The 22,216-nt window shown below is 38.3% G+C and overlaps 1 protein-coding gene across 4 annotated transcripts in view; it reads right to left on the minus strand.

Moving 5' to 3' along the window:
• The window catches only part of DCAF6 (DDB1 and CUL4 associated factor 6), a 48,265-nt gene extending 26,165 nt beyond the window's left edge, over positions 1-22,100 (minus strand). Inside the window, exons 1-9 of one of the 4 annotated variants that reach the window (XM_081001501.1) lie at positions 21,853-22,100; positions 12,687-12,748; positions 11,087-11,179; positions 10,433-10,618; positions 9,836-9,949; positions 8,799-8,934; positions 6,628-6,842; positions 2,375-2,450; positions 1,369-1,488 (exon numbers count right to left, since the gene is read on the minus strand). In XM_081001501.1, coding sequence (XP_080857627.1) covers positions 1,369-1,488; positions 2,375-2,450; positions 6,628-6,842; positions 8,799-8,934; positions 9,836-9,949; positions 10,433-10,618; positions 11,087-11,179; positions 12,687-12,748; positions 21,853-21,946 — 1,096 coding nt within the window. In that variant the 5' untranslated portion in view covers positions 21,947-22,100. Of the gene's footprint in view, positions 1-1,368; positions 1,489-2,356; positions 2,451-6,627; positions 6,843-8,798; positions 8,935-9,835; positions 9,950-10,432; positions 10,619-11,086; positions 11,180-12,686; positions 12,749-13,091; positions 13,200-21,852 lie in introns of those variants that run through there. The other 3 variants (XM_081001500.1, XM_081001502.1, XM_081001503.1) reach the window with 3 other exon arrangements.
• Positions 22,101-22,216: the final 116 nt, after the last annotated feature.

Genomic DNA, 22,216 nt, shown 5'->3' on the forward strand with positions numbered 1-22,216 from the left:
GTAAAAAATAAAGTTGAAAGGGAACATCAGGAGGGTCAAATCACTCAAAGCAGAGAGCAGGAATAATAGGATAGTCTCCCAATGGATGATGTAGAAAGTAGAGTCCTCCCACTTCAGACCTGTATCTTTTAACTTATTTATAAATTACTTTGAATAAGGGGTGAGCAGTGAGATAACAAAGTTTGCTGATGGTACCCAATACTTCAGTGTTTAAAACCAAAAATATTATGATAAACTCCAAAGGATCTCTCCAAATTGAGTGAATGGGCAGTAAAATGGCAAATGGAATTCAATATAAACAAATGTAAAGTGATACACACTGCATCAATAAATAAATCTTAATTTCATATACACTCATGGAGTGACTGACCACGAACAAGACCTTGGGGTTGTAGTGGATAGCTTAATTATGATGCTGACCCAGTGTGAAGCTGCTGCTGTAAAAGACAAATTCCATGCTAGGGATCATTAGGAAAGGAACTGAAAATAAAACTGCTAATATCAGAATACCATTGTACTAATATATGGTATAGGGTTGCCCACCCGCCCACTCCTACACAATGGGCACCAAGCACACTGGCAGACGGTGGGTGCTATTGAAGTATGCGTGCCACGAGGATGAAATATATACATACATACACTATATATGACACATGCACGCACACATACATTATATAAGACTGTCTACTCTGCAAAAGAGCAGTCAATTTGTAGTAAAAAAGAAAAAAAGCCAGACATTTTGCCAAATTTCAAAAATCTTCCCTGACAGACATTTTAAACCTGAAAAAGAGGACATGTTTGGGAAAATCCAGATATATTACAATCCTATATATGACTGCGCTTGGAATACTGTGCTCACTTCTTGTCACTTCATTTCATGAAGGATGCTGTACAGCTGGAAAAAAATATCAAGGGGGTGGAGCAAGTCTCCTGTGAAGAAGGTTGAAATTTTGGAGCTTTTTGGTTTAGAGAAAAGTTTTTCCCCCTCCATCATAGCCCTAGAATTAAGATATATCTGATGACGCTGGAAGATTGAGGAGAAAGGAAATCCAAAGACAATAAGGCTATCAATGGCTACTAGGCTAGGCTACAATAACTAGGTTCTACCTCCAAAGTCAGAGGCAGTGTGTCTGAATACCAGTTGCTGGGAATCACAAGTGGTGAGAGTGCTGCTTTTGGTCTTTTCATAAGCATCTAGTTGGCCACCTTGAGAACAGGATACTGGACTAAATGGGCCATTGGCCTGATTCAGATGGCTTTTCTCATGTTCCTATGCCAAGTGTGCGATTTTTAAAAAATGTTGATTACTACCTTTTATTTCAAAAATCCCCTTGTCATTTCATGCTGAAGGCAGTTAAGAACATTCACCTCTAGACCGAGATCGTCCTCTTCCTCTGTTGCTCTGTGCAACTTCACTTGCTTCTTCAAACCATCTTGACAACATGTCAGACATTCTTTGCATTAATGAAACATTAGGGCTCTGTTCACCTATATATAAAGAGAGGTGTCAATCCTTTTACTGTGAAGTAGCACAGTACATTTTTCCGTCTGCTACTTGAAATCTTGCATATTTACATCTCTGAAAGGTGAAAATATTTCTCAATATGTTTTTTCAACATATTGGTTTTCTCATTCTTCATTGTTCAGAAACTGTTTTAAACAAAATTTTAAAAATGCTTTTAGTGCTTTTTAAAGATACCCCGTCTGTGCGGCTTTGCTGGTTTCATTTTTTCAGCTGTTTGATCATACCTAATTACACTATTACAAAAAAAAAGGGATGAGAAAAAAACCCCTTCTCTGCTATAATTGCTTCAGCCAAGAGTTGTAGTGTTTGACTCACTGTCTGCAGGGAAAAGTGATCCCAGCTGAGTAATTTCATGACCTGTACACAAGCTTTTAACTGGCAATTCCTCTATCCTCCTGTTGGTGGCAAGAGAATACCAAATTCATTTCAGTAGTGAGGAACTAGGACAGGGAAAATCCTACATGTTAAGATCTGGCAGCTTGAGATTTCAATCCATCTACAATTTCCCTCTCCAGATTCAACCAAGCATGAGTAGTCTGTTTGATAAGAGCTGCTATATTCATGTTGTACATGTTGTTAAGGGCCAGTGACCTTGCTGACTTGAACTAAGGCTGATAAAAGCAGTAAGAAAAGGCTTGGTTACTGGAAAAACCAGAAAGTTGGAATTTGCTTCAAGTAAAACAAGGTGCCACCATCTGACTAACCAGTGTTCACTTTTAGCTAGGAATACCATTTTTAAAACATAAATCCCAGAAATGAATAACAGAATAATCTGTTATTCACTGATTCAGATTTTGAACTGAAATCAAGCTACAAAAGACAAGATATTACCATCTCTTTCTCTCTCACTTTCAGGCCTTGCTCTTGGTCCAGTATCTGACCAGTCTCCTCTTAGTCGGAGTCGTTTGACAGGAGGCTGCCGTAACTAGAGAAATAATGACAAGAGGGGCATTTAAGATGTAAACATTTTATTTCTGTAATAAGCTGAAAAGGTAAAAATATTAAACCAAAGCTGAAATTCTCGTTTTTTGAGTGAAGGAATCTAAAAATTTGGGCTAAATGCTTTCTCAGCTTAGTTGATCTGGGTTAATTAATCTGCTTTAATTACTAACACAGCTTAGGAAACAAACTATGCCAGTGCAGTCATAATGGATCTGAACTGATCTGTATCCAAGGGGTACTTTAGGGGTACTCAATTAGACTTTTACCCACTTGGGTGGGAGAGGGAGGGATCTTCTACATGCTGTATCCAACTGTAAAACAGCTGAGATTTTATATTATAAACAGTTTTATTTATCTTGTGATAATGTCTTTGGCTGAAAAGCTAGGATAAAATATTTTAAATGAAATAAAATATACAGTAATAAATATTTAATATGCCTAATATTTAAGGTATACATCTGCCAGTGAAAAATGTTTGTACATATATTTAATTTGTATCCATGGATCACAAATCAGATTTTGCCACTGCAAAACCCTTCAATCTGCTATGTCATATGAGGTGAAGTAATCTATGTAAACACAGTTACAATAGTTATTGTTATTTGTATACCATTCAGTTCTATTTTTGAGAGTCTGTTGCATTTTGTTTTTATCTTTTTAGAAGATTTTAGTGGATGTTGTATTTTATTTTTATTTTATGTAAACCACTTCAATATTTTTTATTATGGACTTTCAAAAGTTCATAAATGAGAAAATAGATAGATAGGTATAGAAAATGCCTACAAAGAAGCTTGATTGAAACTTGAGAATGGAGTTTAATTCCACGTAAGTGGGTAAAGGATTGAATGCCTTAATTATTTCACTAAAACTTAGCCTGTATTTGTCAGCAATCTTTTTATACTCTCAGCCCTGTCAAGAATGAAGGATAAACTTGTTGTTTTCTGCAACTCTAGTACAGTAGATGCTCGGGTTGCGAACGCGATCCGTGCGGGATGTACGTTCGCAACCCGCAGCGTTTGCAACCAGAGTCTGTGCACGCGTGGGTTGCAATTCGGCGCTTCTGCACAAGAGCGACCGCCGAAACCCAGAAGTAACCCGTTCCAGTACTTTTGGGTTTCGGTGGTCCGCAACCCAAAAAGACGCAACCTGAAGCGGCTGTAACCCGAGGTATGACTGTAAGTCTCTTTAGGTACAGATGATAATCAAAAGAAGATGACTAAGGTAATATGGCAACAGTGAACACATATTTTAATGTTCCAAAATATTCAGATATTTTTAATACAATTGTATATATCTGGGAAAGCTATAAAACTGAATTGTAGAAGTGGAACTGTGTCCTCAACATGCAAATCTTATGCTCAAGGTACATATCACATTATAGCATATTTTGCATCTTTCCTTATCCTCAGAGGTAGAGCAGAAGTTTGAACATGAAACACATGTGTACCAGATCTCAATAATAAATCAAAAGCAATGGAAGGACCAACATAATTTAGTTCTTTCTTTTTTTAAGGGCTGAGAGACAAAAACAGTATTTGCCTGCCACCAAAAGAACACCACAACCAACAATGCTCATGTCACAGCTCACAGCCAGGGACTCTAGCAGCAGGGACACTCATCGAGGAGAGTATCAGAAGTGACTGCAGCACATGAGCAGACCAGACATTTTATACACCTGGATAGAACCCACTGGGTACTAGTCTAAATTTAAATAGTAGTTGAAACAAGAGATCAGTTAACATAGCTTTCACCAGCTACACCTGCAACACTGCAGGAATTTTCAGTCCAGATTCAGCCATGTGGAACATTTGGATATTCAGGTGGTCAGGTAAGCACATGATAGTTACACTGAAGCGGAGCTAAGAAATGGGTGATTTTCACTTGGTCATACATAATAAAGATATTGGCAGTGTTCATGTATCAAGCTAACAACCAACATGGTGCGCTCCTGATATTGCTAGCTACCATCATCCTTGACCACTAGCTGTGCTGGCTGAGACTGATGGGAGTTGAAGAGCACATTGGGTACCCATCTGCTAAGTCATAGTTTAGCATGATGTGAATGAGCTGCAGTGAGCCTCTAGCTCCCTTCCTCCCCATTCCTCTGGTATTGCTGTGAGGGGTTCAGAAGCTTTTGCTCCTGTTCTTCCTTAACCACAACCTGACATGCCACTGGAACTTGAAATCATTGGTTAAAAGTTGGCTTGTTTCAAAGAAACATTAACCATATTTCAGAAGTTCAGTCCACATGACAAGCTGTAGTGAAGCAAAAATGGAAGTGAAAGCTTCCAAACTCCTCCTCAGAGCTACACCACAGTAAGCGGGAAAAGGGGGCACACTCAAGCTCAAGGCTCACCAAGTCACATTCTTGCCATACTACGTGTGCAGAGGGCAACCAAGATGATCAAGGGTCTGGAAGCCAAGCCTTACGAGGAATGGTTGAGGGAACTGGGTATGCTTAACCTGGAATAAAGAAGACTGAGAAGATATATGATAGCCATCTTTAAATATCTAAATGGCTGTCGCATGGAAGATGGAGCAAGCTTGTTTTCTCCTGCTCTGAAGAGTAGGACCTGAACTAATGGCTTCAAGTTACAAGAAAGGAGATTCCGACTAAACATCAGAAAAACTTTCTGACAGTTATTGAAGAAATGCAAGCCCAAGGGCATGTGAAACTAGTGTGATTCTTTTGAATTCTAGTCATCACATTTTGTAGAATTTATTGAAATGACTGAATCAATATTATTGGCGGTGGGGAGGAGACATTTAATAAACTATTTTTATATATATATCAACATTTCTATATTTAAAAAAAACTTCAGAGTTTACATATAGCTTGCTAACAACACAGACTTCCTTTTTTCATATGTGGGACAGGACAGTTTTTGGGGCAGGGGTAATATTATTGATGGATTCTCACATATAGTGCCAGATGAACTCTTCATGTTGCTATTTCTGTCTTCAAGGAAACATTCTGTTATCAACACATGGCTGCTTCTATATCTAGAGTAGAATTACATATTGGTAAACTGGTCCAGAAAGTTTTTGCAGCCATAGCTTGGAACAGACTGGCAGGTTTACATCTGAAGATATTCAGAATACCAAAACACCATGGCAAATGAGAAACCTCCCAGTTTTATTTGTAATTTGATCACGATTTAACACTATACAATTGAAATATTTTCTTTGTCCAATACAAGCAGTCATCTAAAATTAGTGAATTTTATGGTGTTTTAATGGAAGGAAGGTCAGTCATATTACAGGTTGACAGGGGCCAAATTTGTGCACAACAAGCAACGTGTGCACAAGCAACTACTGTCATTTACATGAAAACCTATCCACTCTAACTAAAATGTGTATTTTAAATGTAACTACAGTATATGTAACTAACGGTGTATAATAAACTATTTTATTATACAGATATAATATGTATAATCATGTATAATGTATAATATGTATAATCACACTATTTTATTATACAAATACAGTTATTTAAATATTTTTCGAGTCAGGATAATTGTATAGGTTCTCACTAAATCAATCTTATAGAAGATATTTCTAATTATTTGCTCAGCTTAGTAGGATCTGAATTTGAATCTACAAGCAAAATCTGTATCTAATAACCTAACATTAAAATTATACTGATGTCTTGTTTCAAAATGGCACTAAGGCACAGCACCTTTTTAAATAATAAACATTTTCCAATACAGCTAATTAAATGATTTGCACATAATTCTAAGCCAAATCATGGCTTAGTGGGAGTTTTGCTCCTCCAGTCCTGCTGCTGCAGTGCTGTGAGCTAAGCCATAGTTTGGCTTAGCATGTTGTTCAAACTGGTTGGTGGTTTATCTGGAGTGAGACAAACCACAAGCCCAAGTTTGGACAACATAGTAATCCAAACCACAGATTAGCTCAAAACATTGCAAAAGCTGGGAAACTGCTATTTTTTGTTCTGTGAACCACCCTGAGACCTCTGGGTATAGGGCGGTATATAAATTCAATAAATAATAATAAACTGGAGAAGCAAATGGCAACGATCTCCTTTCCTGGGGTCTGTCTTTATGCTAAACTATGGCTTGGCTTAGCATTACATATTATTATATATTAACTCTCTTTTGTCTTCAAAATCATTTTAACACCAGTAACCATGGAACACTTACTTCTTCTCTTCTTTCATCTGAAGACGGAACTTTAAGTTCTCTAGCTGTGTCATCCTTGGGATCAAACAAGTATATATAATCTGAAGAATAGCTCACAAGAATTTCTTGGCCATCTTCACTGTAGCATAGAGATGTTACCCTACAGGATTTGTTGTTCAGATGGGGAGGAACAAAACGTGCCACTAATCCTGTGGTACCCCGGCCTGCATAATTACCTACATTAAAAAATAATTGAATTAATTTTCCATTACACATATTCTAATCAATATAAACACACACACACACACACACACACACTTTCCAGTGCTGAGCTGAAAGAGAGTTTGGTCTTTTTACAAATAAGCCTTCTGCTAGTTTGTAACTGTGAGTAGATCGCAGTCTCTTGGAAGTTGGCCACCCCTGGTCTAAACCATCACATTTTGTGGTAGTGAAAGCTAACCATGAATTGTCTAAAGAAGTACAGGCATCAACCAACTTACATGGGGAGTTACCACCCAAGACCCTGTGTGCATAACTGAAATTGCATAGAGACAACAAGAGCACCCTCTAAACACCCTCTCTACCACTCTCTCTTCAAACCATACCAAAAATACCATATCCAAAAACATCCACAACTACAATTGAAGCTCTGGGGCTAGCAGGAAGCTGGAGGATGCATGGGAAAGCAGCTACTGCTGCTGCACTACCCCCATCAGCTGTTAGGCGGGAAGGATGAGCAGTGTAAACAAAGCTCTGCTGCACCTCAGGTCTCTTCGGGGCTTCCTCCATCCTCACTGATATCCTTTTCAGGCTCTGGGGAGGCTCTCTTTGCAAGGACTGTTCAACTTTATCCCGCCACTTCCAGGTTTGAATTGAATTTTTTATTTCCTAGCACCACTCATATACATGGTGGTGCGCAAGTAAATTACATGCAACGGATGCCTGTACTGTGTATATTAGTCCTAAAATGTGTCTATTTTTTTACACACTGCATTCTTTTACAAACCTCAGTCATGCCCCGGTTACTTGCCATTTTGCTACAATTTAAAGCCACATACACTGCACCTCCTCTTTGCCGATTTTTGGAGGGCACAATGAAATGAAAGCATTCACCAATTCAGAGTAAAAGCTGTCTACTGTCATTCCAAACTGGCCACATATCCAATGTGATTGGTTACATGATACTGTTGTACATTACCAAGTTGGCTACATAATTTCCAACTGGGATCATGTACAGTATTTGGAAACAGAAACTGTACTAATATTAGTTAGAATATTTTATCTAAACAGAAATTTAGATTCAAAGTATTAATATCACAATGAGACTATAAAATAATTCCACAGTACTTACATTAACCTCACTCTCCCTATGGAAACTTTCTATCCTATCCATCTATCCATCTGCTTTTTCCTCACCTCATAATTTCTAACAAAGAGTAGAGCAATAATAAATCACATTCTGCAACCTTTTCTAGGCATTTTTAGCTACATTAAGTGCACAACTCAAGTTCTTAACTTTTACTGAAATCAAGCCTAAATGCATGTAATTGAACTGTTTTCATATTCTCCCATTTATCCTTGCCTCAATATTCCTCCCTAGTCAAATTTTAGATTGTCAGTTCTATGAAGGGCCAGGGCTTGCCCTTTTGTAGATATTCTCTGAAAAGCACCATGAACACTGAGACCACCATCAATTCTTAATACTCAAAACCACTAAATGGAAAGAACAGCAGAATTTCTTCATTTATTTACCATGGCTGCAAATCAAAGGAGTTCACTCAAATTTATTCAGTGAGAGAATCCATTCCCCCCCCCCCCTTAAGTTGGACTTTCCAGCAGCTCTTGTAGCAAACCTGAAAACTGTTCTTAGAAGGTCAATTTTAAAGAGCAGGTCAGAGAGAAGAATTGCTCTATGGGACTTAAAATAATGCCAATGTGCATACATGCCTCTGAATCATAGTCAAAATATCACTTTAGGACATCAATACTTTTCAGTCCACATTACAGAATACTTTCTAAAGTGTGATACAAGCTTTCATGAGCATAAATTTAAAAATTATGAGAAGTTCTGCGTTTATGCAGAAAATATATTTTTCATTAAATCATCTCATTAAGAGGTTCACATCCTATAATCTTCAACTATGGTACTCAAAAGTCAGCTGTTTTACAATATCATGCAAGTATTGTCCTACCTGTTGCTCTTGTGCCAAGCATTCGTCGATCGTAAATTCTTACTGAACTATCGGAGCAACCAACTGCAAGATAATATGGTATTGGAGGGCAAATAGCTACAGAGGTGGCTGCCCTCCTACAGTTTATTAAAATATCCTAGAACAAAAGGAAAATATTGCACTTGTTTAAAATGTACAAGAACAAGTGGCATTAAATCACACCAACTAATACAATCCTAGAAAAAAATCAATATGGTTGTGTTTTAGAAAAAGCCAACTCTGGTCCTTGTTAATATATATTTTAAGCATGTTATTGGACAACAGACGGGTATGGCCACAACAAAAAGACTAAGCAAACAAAAGCATTGTTTAGTAACATCAACTTGCAGCTGTAAACACAAAGCTTTCATCTGTCTAAGATTTTCTCATAAAAAGAGGCCAGAAAGTGAATCACAAGGGGCAGGGATTGCCTAAGCTACTTTAAAAGGATTGGGCTAGAATAGATTTATGTACAGATAATTGGATGTAAAGAGCAACGCAATGAGATTAAGTACTGCAAATAGTTTCAACATAAAAAGGAACAATACTGAGTATAGCCTATAAAAATGAGGTAAAATAGTTAAGTAAAATGCATACTTGGAAGCAACTCTTTTGGTATGCATCTGTATAAATTAGAAAAATAAATCCTATTACTATTACAGTCATAAAGAATTTGGTAAATTATTTTCATAGCTGGATTGATTCTTATGTTATCTAATTATCAATGAGTTTAAGGATGCTCCATAACAAAGTGCTGTAACATATCAAATAGTTCATAAAAAGCCTGAATTCAAACCAAATCAAGTTTTTCATATCTGTTCAATATTATAGTATTATGATATGGCAGATAAGTAATACATATTTCAAAAATAACAAATTATATTTTTCCTTCATATAGTTCATGGTCACCTCACTAGATTTCACAGCATCAGGACCAAATCAGGCTAGGATCATGAGATCTCAGGTTCTGAAAACAATATAGCTCTTTATTCACACCCTCTTATAAAAGTGTCTCTTACATCTTTACAATCTTCTTTTGTGCAACTTGTCTTGATTCTAGTATCAAACCATCTCACAGTGCCATCTTCTCCACAAGATAGAAAAGTATAGGGATCATTGGGGACTGTCATGATCTGAAACGTAACAAATTGTATACTTTAAAATGGCAACAGCCTTAAACAATTGAAAATAAAAGCCAGGATCCAAAGTACCATAGAACAACTTGTGTATGCAAGGAGGCTTGAGATTTTTTTTGTGAAAAATATCCTCCCACCTGCACACCTCATGGAAAGCTGATTTTGAAATAGAGGAGCGTTTCAAATCAGTTGTAACAAAAGCAATGTGATAATGTAGGACTGCCTTCTAGTATACAAATAGTTTTTTGGAGGTGGGAGGGTGTTCTTTAGAAGACTAAAAGGCAAGGTACAAAAAATCATGCCCAGGCAATCTTCTTAAATAATAGGAGGTGAATGTAAACAAGAAAATTTGGACCATATTATCTAATTGGGCCAAACTTTAGGTTATGAAACTGCAGTGTGAAAAAGAATAGATAAGCAATAGTCAGCACTCATGACTTTATAGTTGTAAGATACAACAAAAATATTAATTTTCAGTACCTCATAAGTAGTTCCATAATGGCATGTGAATTGGCACTGTCTGTTGGTTTCAGCATCTTGCTCAACATTGGTAAAAAAAATGACTCCATCTCCTGAACAGGACACGATCTGTTTATCACTGGTGCATGGCAAAAATTTTGCACTAAAAATATTTGCCCTGTGTCCTGAGCGAATGGTTGTTAAAACCTAGAAAACAAGGATTACTGTATTAGCTTAACATTTTAATTACGGTAATATTGATCACATCTATCTTTCTCACCTTATTCCAAAAAGCAGGCTACCATACTATTTTATCTTCATAATCCACTCTCTTGTTCTACACCAGGGATAAGTAATCTCTGGCCTGAAAGTGTTTTCCCCAAATGACACCCATCTGCCCCACACCTGTCACCGCAAGGTGGTGAGGGGCGGTGAGACAATATAAAGAGTAATAAGGCAGAAATCATGGTATCAAGATAATACTGAAAACTTTTTGTGCGGAACTGGTGGACTTATGTTTTGTGGCAACTCTCCTACACAGGACAGATTTTGTTTTGAAAGAATAACCAAGCAATATATGCAATGTCACAAAAAACAGAGCTTTCAATTACAAAAAAAAATAATAACATTTTGACTATTCAGAAAAATGGATAAAGGGACAGCAGATCATCTTACCTTTCTACTATATGGATTAGTAATTACAAGATTAGTATCATCAGATCCAGATAAAATATATTCTCCTGTATCATTCCAGCATATTGTATTCACCTGTAAGCAAGTATTTAACACAATAATTAATATCTAAAGAAGGGGTGAACAATGTTAAGATGCAAACTATCTACCTTTACCAGAAAACAACACAGCTCAGCTAATTATGCATATACTTTGTATAAGGACTTGCACACCTGTATATTCAGCTGCATGAGCAGTACTTCTCTCACACTTGCAGTCTCTTTGGTTCATACCACCGCAGAACATCACATATGACAGAGTTGGGGGAACTTTTTCAACCCAAGAGCCACATTCCTTTCTGGGCAACCTTTCAGGGGCCACATAAAAGCGGCAGGCAAGGCCAGGGACAAAAATGGGGCAAGAATTGTATCCAATTCTTCCATGGAACAGACTTCCACTCAAATAATGTTGGAATCCACCCTGTGTGCATGGGGTTGCAGCCTAAATTAACTCGTTTTCACTGGGGCATTTATCAATTATCCCCGGAATAAAAAACTGAGTATCTAAACTCTCCTATAATGAAGTCTATGGAGAAAGACCATACGGGAGAATTTAATTTTAGAGATAAAAGAAAATACCAAAATTATTTTTTTATATTTTGATTACTCTTTAAAACATATGTATGAAAATTAAAATAATTATCATGTTCCCAACAAACCTTTATTCCACAAGATCAAATTCCTTGTGATATAAGAAGAGTCCCAGGATGTAGATTTTTTTTATTTTAAAAATGTTCCAATATTAATTGTATTGAACCTTTGGCTAGAATGTATTATGCTTGATTTTGTGTGCCTGTATTTTATTACTACTATGCTGCATTCCTTTCCTATCTGACCCTGAAAGTGGCACAAATAGCCCTCCAGGACGTTATTCTATCTTAAGTTTGCTGTAGAGTGTAAAATCAGCTATCCTTGAAGCTTCCTGGGAGATAGGAGAACACAGCCAAAGGTCTGGTTGCCAGGGGAACAGTGACATAAATGCAACATTTGAGGTCAAAATGACCTGGGCACTTGGGGTACCCCAAGGTAATTGCAGAGGAGCCTTACATTTTAAACATCCCATTACCTGTAACCTTTCATGATGTATGTAGAAGGATGTTTAAGAATGTTATGTTTTGATGCTTATAACTCTTTGTGTGCTGTGCCTATAAATCCCTTGTTCTGATGCTCCTCGTGGCAGACCTTCTTCTTAAGTGGCTAGAACAATCATGTTAAGTTGAGCTCTGCCCTATTGTAATAGCTATAATAAATAATTCCCTTGGTTCCTTTACTTATTTAAAAGATGGTCCCTCACCTGAGTAAGAATAAGGCAGTGTAGAAGTAAATTCTTACCACACTTACAAGAGCAATCTTGTATGTCCTAACATGTTTTTAAAAATGTGTCATAACAACAAATTTTCAGTAGGGGAAAAAATAAAATAAAATAAAGTAGATATACTTGGAAGAATACTAAACGCTCACGTTCATCTTGTCATGGAAATACCAGTTACCATTACTTCTTGTTCAAGCACGCATTCTTTTTAAACAACAACAAAATCACTTACACAGCCATCATGCACATTCAGCGTTGCTTCAAGTTTTAATCTTTGGATAAATTCTCTCCTTCCTGGAGGGGAAAATGCAAAATTAGCAAAAAGGTTTAGATACTTACAAAGGTAATTTTTAATATTTTTTATAAAATATGCTTTATAAATATATGTGTGTTTTATAAATATATATGTATTGGTGGCTTCTTTCTTTCTATGGAAGGTATTGCATTGCCTCTACAGCTAAGATTCTTAAAGCACAATGTGAACCTTCCTAAAGGTATGGGATTTTCTGGGTGATGGGTGAGCTCCTTCTCAGTTCCATCCAGCCATGCGTGCATTGACCCATCTTAAAATGGGTCCAGGTGGAAGAACCATAATGCATCATCACCCAATCAGTACAATGTCAGAGGCAATACGTACCCGCCCCCAAACTTGAGCAGATTTCCCCACAGGCCTCAGCACTTAAAATGTCCTGGTTTTCCCTGGTGTCCCTTCCTTGAGGAATAGCACATCCCACATGCCCCTGATCCCTCCTGTTGTTTCATCTGCAAGGACAAGAGTGAACACTGCCAAATGATTAAGTTGTCTTTGCTTTAACAAAAACATTGTGTGACCGAGATTCAGTATGATATGGTAAGATACTCGTCCCATACTTTATTGTAAAATAGTAGCTACTTTGTATCCAGCTGTTGGCAAATAAGAGTTCTAGATAGTTATTTTCCTCTCATAGATCAGTTCCTTCATATGCCTGCTCAGCTGTTATGTGATTTTTTGGGAGAAAACAATCATATGCCCTAATCTAGAATCAAGAGCACTTAAATATATGAATTATTACCGGTACATTGTGCAAAAAAAACCATGAGGGAAAGAAGCATGCACAATCATGTAAATGAATACATTGGAATTAAAAGGTTTAAGATGTCTTTCCACTCATACAAATCAGTATGAGTTTCAATCATATAAAAGCAAACTAGTATTGCTTGGACAAGCTTTCTCTACAAATAGACCCATGTAAACATAAATCAAGTCTACCAGTCTTAGAAGCATTACAGGTTGCACTTAAGGTTGTATCCAACATGCAGAACAGATTCCACAGAATCATAAAATTGTAGAGCTGGAAGGGCCCGAGTCCATTCCCTTTGTACAGTAAGACTTCACATTCCACTCCTCTCCCTTACAACCCCCACATCCTCAAAGTCTGCTTTGGAAGTTGTGGGACCCTCTGGAACAGATTTTGGGGCACATAGAGGTTGCAGAGTGAAATAGTGAAAGGTGGAGACTTGTGTGAATAAAAGTTTTGAATTCCACTCTAAAGATTCTCTAGTGAGAATGTATTAAAACCTTCATTTTATGAAATTAATACTTCACATCAGATGAGCACCGTAAGCAGAGGAATTGCCCATATCCAACTCACCCTCACCTGTTTTTCCCTTGATGCAATCAATGTTATATTCTATTTTCCACTGGATTGGCCCAAAGCATTTTAGGTTTGCCAAGCAGAAGCTTTTGATCTCTCAAGATCAAATATATTAAGGTAAGGAAATCTACTTGCTCTTTTGAAAGTCATATGACTGACACATATATGCTTGTACAGGTACTATAGTACAGTGGTACCTCGGGTTAAGTACTTAATTAGTTCCGGAGGTCCGTACTTAACCTGAAACTGTTCTTAACCTGAAGCACCACTTTAGCTAATGGGGCCTCCTGCTGCCGCTGCGCCGCTGGAGCCCGATTTCTGTTCTTATCCTGAAGCAAAGTTCTTAACCTGAAGCACTATTTCTGGCTTAGTGGAGTGTGTAACCTGAAGCGTATGTAACCTGAAGCATATGTAACCCAAGGTATCACTGTATAGCTAACCTATACAACATTATTCCAGAAAATTATCACACTAGGCATGATAGTTGTGTTGTAAAGTTATGTTTATAAGTCTTCACTGGAAACTCATCATCATGCAATGAAAATCTATTAAAGCTGGCCCATACCATCTTTCTTATGCTGCAATTGCCCTTCCAGTCAAATGTGTTTGTTGTTGCCAAGATATAGCTTTTAGCTTTTTCAGTTTCTTCAACACTGATTTTAACAAGACTTTTCAGGCAATTGTCATGATTTTGTTTTCAATATCTTCCTTTACAGTCTGACTTTATGTCATCTTTTTCACCAGCTGCTGCATCTGCCTTTCCACTTACACAGAATCATTAGCAAATATTATACGGTCATCAGCAAAATAAATAAATAAATAAGCATGTTAGTTGTTCTCTGAAGAAAATTGTACACTCCCAGTTTGTTTTACTTAACAGTGATTCCAGAGCTGTGACAGCTTCAGATATATTGTGGATCACTGAGTGATTCCTGCAGCACAGTTGGCTATTCTTTGCAGATCAATATACATGTTGTTAATTTCAGTGTTGCTCAGAGCACCGAGGACATCTGTCCCCAACAGGATTAAAAAAAACACACCCTGAGAAAATTCAGATTTTAGTATTCTATGTGATGTTGGGAAGTGATAATTCTGAAACTTTTAAGTATTCTGAGTACCATAACCATTATACTTTAATTAAAGTATCACCTTTAAAAAATACTCTTCAATAAGTAAATTTAAGTATAAATTTCCCATTTTAATTTCAATAGTTGGGATGTATTTTCCTTTCACCCAGGAACAGGGAAAAAACTATTGTACAAGTAGAAAGAATTCTGTTTGTAGCAATCCTGATAGCTGTATTACACTTTCAGACATACTACAGATCTTAAATGAGTGCATGGCTAAATATAACCTTTCCTGTTTAGTCACTGATAATGTTACAATCACTTGAGCTTTTAACTGAGGTAAACAGTGTTACAGCAACAGACTAAGTCAAACATTTAAAATACTAAGTTCACAAAAGCAACTTTATTTTGATGACAAAGGGAATTTAATATGCTATACGCTTTTACAGGTTTAAGTGACCATAAAAGGTATATTTTGCACATTTCATATTGTGTAGAAAACATTAGCAGAAGCAGAAGCTCACGTTCTCTGCAGCAAACCAAGGACTTAGGCCTAGTTCTCACTGTGTCCAGACTACACTGCAAATAGGTGGGGGCTCATAATCATAATAATATAATTATACCCTGCCCATCTGGCTGGGTTTCCCCAGCCTCTCGGGAAGGCTCCCAACAGAATTAAAAGCACAACAGAACATCAAACATTTAAAACTTCCCTAAATAAGGCTGCCTTCAGATGTCTTCTAAAAGTGAGACAGATGTTTATTTCCTTGACATCTGATGGGAGGGTGTTCCACAGGGCAGACGCCACTGCTGAGAAGGCCCTCTGCCTGGTTCCCTGTAACCTCACTTCTTGCAGGGAGGGAACCGCTAGAAGGCCCTCAGCACTGAACCTCAGACTGAATGATGGGGGTGGAGAAACTCCTTCTGGTATATTTACCTCTCTACACTACCAACACACTTACCTTGGTTGCACTATAGCCCTGTCAAGAATGTTGAAGAATGACTGCCAAACACATTATTTTTATCATGTATGTATGGCATGGCTAAAATAACAGATTTAGTATAACACTGGCCTTTAGGCAGCAAAGCAACACACCATTTTTTATATATCAGGTACATGTCTAGATAAGTCACCCATATGATATGGTATTTCCCTCCTCACCATCAATCAATCATGAATACAAGCAGGAATGCCATCTACATTGAATTTAAAAGTTATTTTAAAATTACCGTGTGTTAAAATAACTAAATATTTGCTAAAATTACTACACTGAACTTTTTCCAAACAAAAAATATTACTTGGTCATTGTCAAGATTGCTAGGTAAACTACTATACTGTACTTAAATTGTAGCAAATGACCTAAATGATACTTCATTCACTTTACAAACCTCTAAAATTAACATTTCTGCAGATGTGAGACCAGCAAGGCTATATTCTAAAAGTATCTCTAGTCTTGTTCCCAAGCATGCTGAAGTTGTGTCATCCTACATGAAATGCAATGCTAAGCAAACAACTCTCACAAGACCTATAAACTTTTTCAAACTGCATTAGAGCCCCTTTCAAACTAATGCCACTGTATTAATACTGAACTTGATAGCACAACTAAAAGCTGCAGTGCTATGAACTAAAGATTATGCTATAAGAAGGTAGGCAATCTAAGATCGTTCTTAAACAATCATACTTCTATCTACTGTTGCTTATGGTAAATATTTTGCAATATGCCACATATTCTCTAAAATTTAGTTTACTCTTCTTCAGTCTATCTTACAGTCTCTTTATTCTCCCTGCTCCCACTAGTGTGTTACATTTTTAAAAAAAAGATGTATTTCCTAATAAAGCTGTATTTTGAAATAAAATATTTTAAATATTAAACAACTCTTGACTTTATTTTTTTAAGCTTTTAGTTGTGATCCGAAATTTAATTGCATTGGTTTGTAGACAATGTTATGCCAGCAGAAACCCACCAGCAGAATCCCCCAACCCTCTGGAGCTTATGGGAGGGCGCAGGACGGAAGAGAAGAAATGGAAGTCCCAATGTACACATGCAAGTCCCTTGCACCAGCAGAGCTACAGCATTAGATATAGCCCAACTAATTAACACACAGGCAATTGCAATGTATAGATATTGCTGTATAGATATAAATGTATAGATATATATATTGCTATAGATTTGCTGTTTAATGCAAAAGTATCTCTTTGAAGAAACTTGGTGCAACCACCTTCATGAGCATATCAGCATATCAGGTGATATCAGCCCATCAGGATTGTTAACAGGACAAAATTGGCCAAATAATGAGAATGCTATTTTACATTTTTGGAACAGACTGTCAGAAGCAGACTTCATACAACAGGTGGTGACGGTTTCTTTTTTTAAAAAAATATGCACTGCTTTTCACCACGTCTCAGAGGCTTACGAATAAAAAAAATGTACAACGCACAAAACTTGAAACATAAATAAAAACATCAGTGTAGAGCATTAGAACCATGTTCATGATGCAAAGGCCTAAAATGAAACTGTTTTAAGCTGTTCTCTGAAACTTAATAGGGACAGTGTCTGTCTGATTTCTAGTGGTAGGAAATTCCAGAGTTGAGTCCACTACACTGATGTTGCTTTAGGACTGTTGCTGCCTTTTTCTACACCTGCTTAATTTGTCTGTATGTCTGTAAACGGGTGTGACAAAACTTTCTTCTGGTAATTTTATATGCTGCCCTTCAATATAAATACACTCCTACAACAAAGCCAGTACAAAATATTTAAATATTTAAAACAGCAAAAGGGTTGTAAACAACTCAATGGTAAAACACTAAAAGCAGCAACAATAAAAATCATAGTCAAAGAGTTGAAACCAAAAGAAAAGTACTGTATTTTTCGTCCCACAGGGCGCACCGGCCCATAGGACGCACCTAGGTTTTTTTTTGGGGGGGGGAAATAAAGTAAAAAAAAAATTCCTTTATTTGCCCCCCAAAAGCAGGTCAGGGAATCCAAACCAGGTCGGGGAACAGCGGGATGGCGGCGCTCCGCCTCCCCGCTGTCCCCCGAGCTTGTGGGGCTGCCCGATGTCCGCCCAAAGCGTGGGGCACTCTGCTTCAGCGCGCCCCACGCTCCGTGCAGCAGGATGCTATCCGCAGCCTAGGGAGCCCTGCGGGAACTCCCGCAGGCTCCCCAGGCTTGCAGATAGCTTCCTGAAGCCTGGAGAGCGCACCAACCCCTCTCGCTCTCCAAGCTTCAGCGAAAGCCTGCATTCACCCCATAGGACGCACACAGATTTCCCCTTCATTTTTGGAGGGGGGAAAGTGTGTCCTATAGGGCGAAAAATACGGTAACTGAAGGCCCAGAAAACGTATTATTGTGGCAGCAAAAAAGGTATCAAAGAAGGCACCAGGCAAATCTTGCTGAGAAGAGAATTCCAAAGGCAGGACATCACAAGTGAAACAGCCTACTCTCCCCACTTGTCACCCTCTCACTCAGAAGATGGGAACACAGCGAGGTGCAAATCCCACAATGATCTAGATGCACTGGCCTACTAGCTGTGTAGCAGGCATACCTCCAAATGCCCTTGTCCAAAGCTGTGTAACCAATAATCAGTAAAGATATCTAAGAAATTATGAGGTATGGTCCAACTGGCTGGTCCCTATCAAAAATCTGCAGCTGTATTTTGTACTAGCTCATTACTTAACAGTATTCAAAGGCAGTCCTAAACAAAACACATTGCTGCAGTGTAATCTGGATTATACCAAAATACTGATAACTTTCTACTTCACTTCTATCCACAATAGGCATCAGCTGGTAGAAAGCACTTTGAACCACATGGGCATCAGTGACAAAGTTGGATCCTAGAGTATTCCCAAGGTGCTTTAATATGTCACTGCTCTTTCCTCCCACACAGATTGAGTTTAGAAAGCTGCTTCATACTTTCTCATTGCTCAGTGAAAGTGTGGCAATTAAATAAAGCTAGGAATACCCACACTACTACAAATGCAGGTTTGTTAGAAAATAAGTACAATAGGAATAAAATAGGTAATTTCAGGCTTGAATATTGGTTGCTGATTTAACTCAGGCTACAGGTGGCTATTTTAATTCAAAATCAGTTACTGTGAACACAATATAAATATGCTTTTAAATTCCAAATATATAGCATCACATAGCCAAACATTACCTACAATTATTATCTTATATCCCAAACACATAACCTACAATTAGAAACAATTTCTTTGACAAACATATTTTTCAAAACTGTGTTTATTTCAGTTCCTTTATCCAATAGCAAATTTTGTTTCCTTCATCTACATGGTTGGGGACACCATAGGTGAATGAGTCCACTCGCCACTTTAAGAGAGGACAAGAAGGCTTATAGATTTAGCTACTTTCTTTACAGATTCTCAAACACTTTAGGTGATTACTTCAGTAAAGAGTGGCCTATGAAACTTATATAATTCTACATGTCTCTAGGATTTGATGTTCTCTGGGGGAAAGGTCAATTCCTTCAAAATGTTAACAGATTTCTCAGCCACAATGACTGAGGAATTTCAAAACTTACTGAATTAACTTGCAAATATGTGTTTCTCTTTAGGTATGTTTCAAGATATACAAGTATAGCATTTTAACATATTTTGACTCTAAATCTGCAACAAGGTAACATAAAATGACTGTATAAGCAACCATTTGATGGAAATCAATAGAGAATGGGGCTCAGCTGTACTATTTATTACTGTAATGAAAAACATGAAGGTGTAAATAAAATATAACAACGAATACGTTGAAACTTTATGCCATACACATCTAAAAGTTATATTGGATCAAAATACACAAAGGAGTTCTCTCATCTTAAGCACTCATTTCTAAATTAAACTAAACTTTCAAACAGTAAAACAAGGTAACATGCCATGACCCTCTCCAAAAGGTCACTTAAAAAAAAACATGGTCATCACTCTGCTCCTGTGCCCTTGCTGTAATACAGAAAAGAAAGCAAGAGCAGTGATGTAAAAAAATATTTTTCAAGTGAGCTGTTTTTGGTGGTCTACACAGTAAAATCTATGAAGACCCCTTTCTTCCAATTAAATAATAATTGAAATACATAGTCAATATTTCTGCAGTAATAAAATGCTTCTTTGAGCATTAGCCTCCCCAATTCATTCCTACACTTAACACATGGTTATTAGTAACTTACACTTAGTTATCATCAATCAATTAAGTTATTGCACTTAAGTTATCATCATAAGATAACTCTAGCCAATTAGATCTGTGATTCTATACCTAATGACAATGATGTCAATCAGACCATAGATAAAGAACAGAGTGGGGAAAGCTACTTGATAACGCCTTTAAATAGTCTTAAATTTCACTTTGAAGCCAATTCCCAGAGGAAGGGAGGTAATAAAACATGTGGGGGAAAGATTGTGGCACAAGTCCAAATCTAGTTGTGCTCTGGTGCGTATCACTGATGAATGCCTCACTTCCATCCATATCAAACACAAGTTCAGTAGGAAGCAGATCAATGAAAGTCATGAGAACAAATATCCCTTGTAGATTGGTGCATTTGCTTTTAAACTATCAAATATATGTCATCATATAAATTTTCATCTACTTTTATTCAGCAATATGTTAAAGAACAGATTGAAGACCTCCAGTATTGGGTAAAAAAGTAAGCTGTCCTTGAGTCCAAAGAATATTTATGTTTGTATATAAAAAATCAAATTAAAATCGGAAAAATCCAATTTTTGTAGCAATATTGTAATGCTTTCAGAAAATGCAGTGAAATTAGTAAGTTTCTAATAGAAAAAGTGCAACATTTAACTAGCTATCACTGCCCAAGACAAACTTTACCCAGAATCCATAAATGATAGTTATTATTGTATGCAGATTTGTTAACACAAGCAAATACAGCCAAACTTTTCTATGAATCAATATACTAGAAGCAATCACGTGCTACATTCTTCTTTGCAGGGAGTTGGGGGGGGGAATCTATGGGAGGTACAGTTTTATGACACTTAAAAATGCCTTCAACAGTTAAATACATCCACAACCTGTTTAGCTCATGCCAACAGCAAGCAGAGACACTAAGCCGTTCTGATTTCTCTTTGCGACTTTTTGCACGGGCTGGGGGTGCAAGTGTGTGAGAATATTTATATATCATAGAATAAGTACTATCGAGTTCCAACTCAGCATCCAAAGATGAGGGGGAAGTTGCAGAAAGAGGGAGTGAAACGCCACTCCCCAAATTATTTCAGAAAAATCTCCGAGCGTAGTGCAAACGGGAGGGGGGGATTATACGTGAAGAGAGACAAGCACACTAGAAATACTTCTGAACGTTTCGTGCCGTCGCAGTTCGGTTTTGCTTTTCCAAAAAGGACCCGACGCTCATTCCCACCCCCACCCCCACCCTCTCACGAAACCGTCGTGGAAACTTGCTGTATATACAAGAGAAGGGAGAAGGAGGACGGAATGGGGTCAGCTATTGAGCCGACCACCATAGCTGAAGGGCCGCCTCTTCTCTCCACCCCGCCCCCAGCGATGACCCGAGGAGGGGGCTGGGGGTCAGCGAAGCAGCCCCACCACAGCGCGCAACAACCCCGCCCGCCCTTCCCCTCAGCCGGAGCGCCGAGAAAGAGGCGGGGGGGGGGCAAGGGCGACCACGACCACCTCAGCTTCCCCCCCAGCGCCTCAGACCCCGCCCTCTCGCCCTTCTCCTTCCTCACCTAGGTATCGCCTCCGCAACAGGCCGGGCTCCTCCAGCCCCAAACTCCGCTGCCTCACATCCCACAGGAGGTGGGTACAGCAGCCCCGGGACATGGCACCGCGCGCTGACCAGGGGGATCCGACTCGCCGCCGCCAGCGACATCAGTCGCTGCCACTTGCTGAGGCCGCCCCCTCCCCCGCCTTCACCATGGAGACCCGCGTGCGCGCTTTACGCGCGCGTAACCACCACCACCACCACCACCACCCCGCCGCTCAACAACAATATCACCCCTGTCGGGCGCCAGCAACGGCAGCCTAAGCCCCTCCCCTCGCTGCTCCTCTGCTCCTCCCACATCCAGGGATCCGCTCGCAAAGGATATCGCG

Source organism: Podarcis pityusensis (genome assembly GCF_964106645.2).
Source record: "Podarcis pityusensis genome assembly, chromosome: 4".
Classification (NCBI taxonomy): domain Eukaryota; kingdom Metazoa; phylum Chordata; class Lepidosauria; order Squamata; family Lacertidae; genus Podarcis; species Podarcis pityusensis.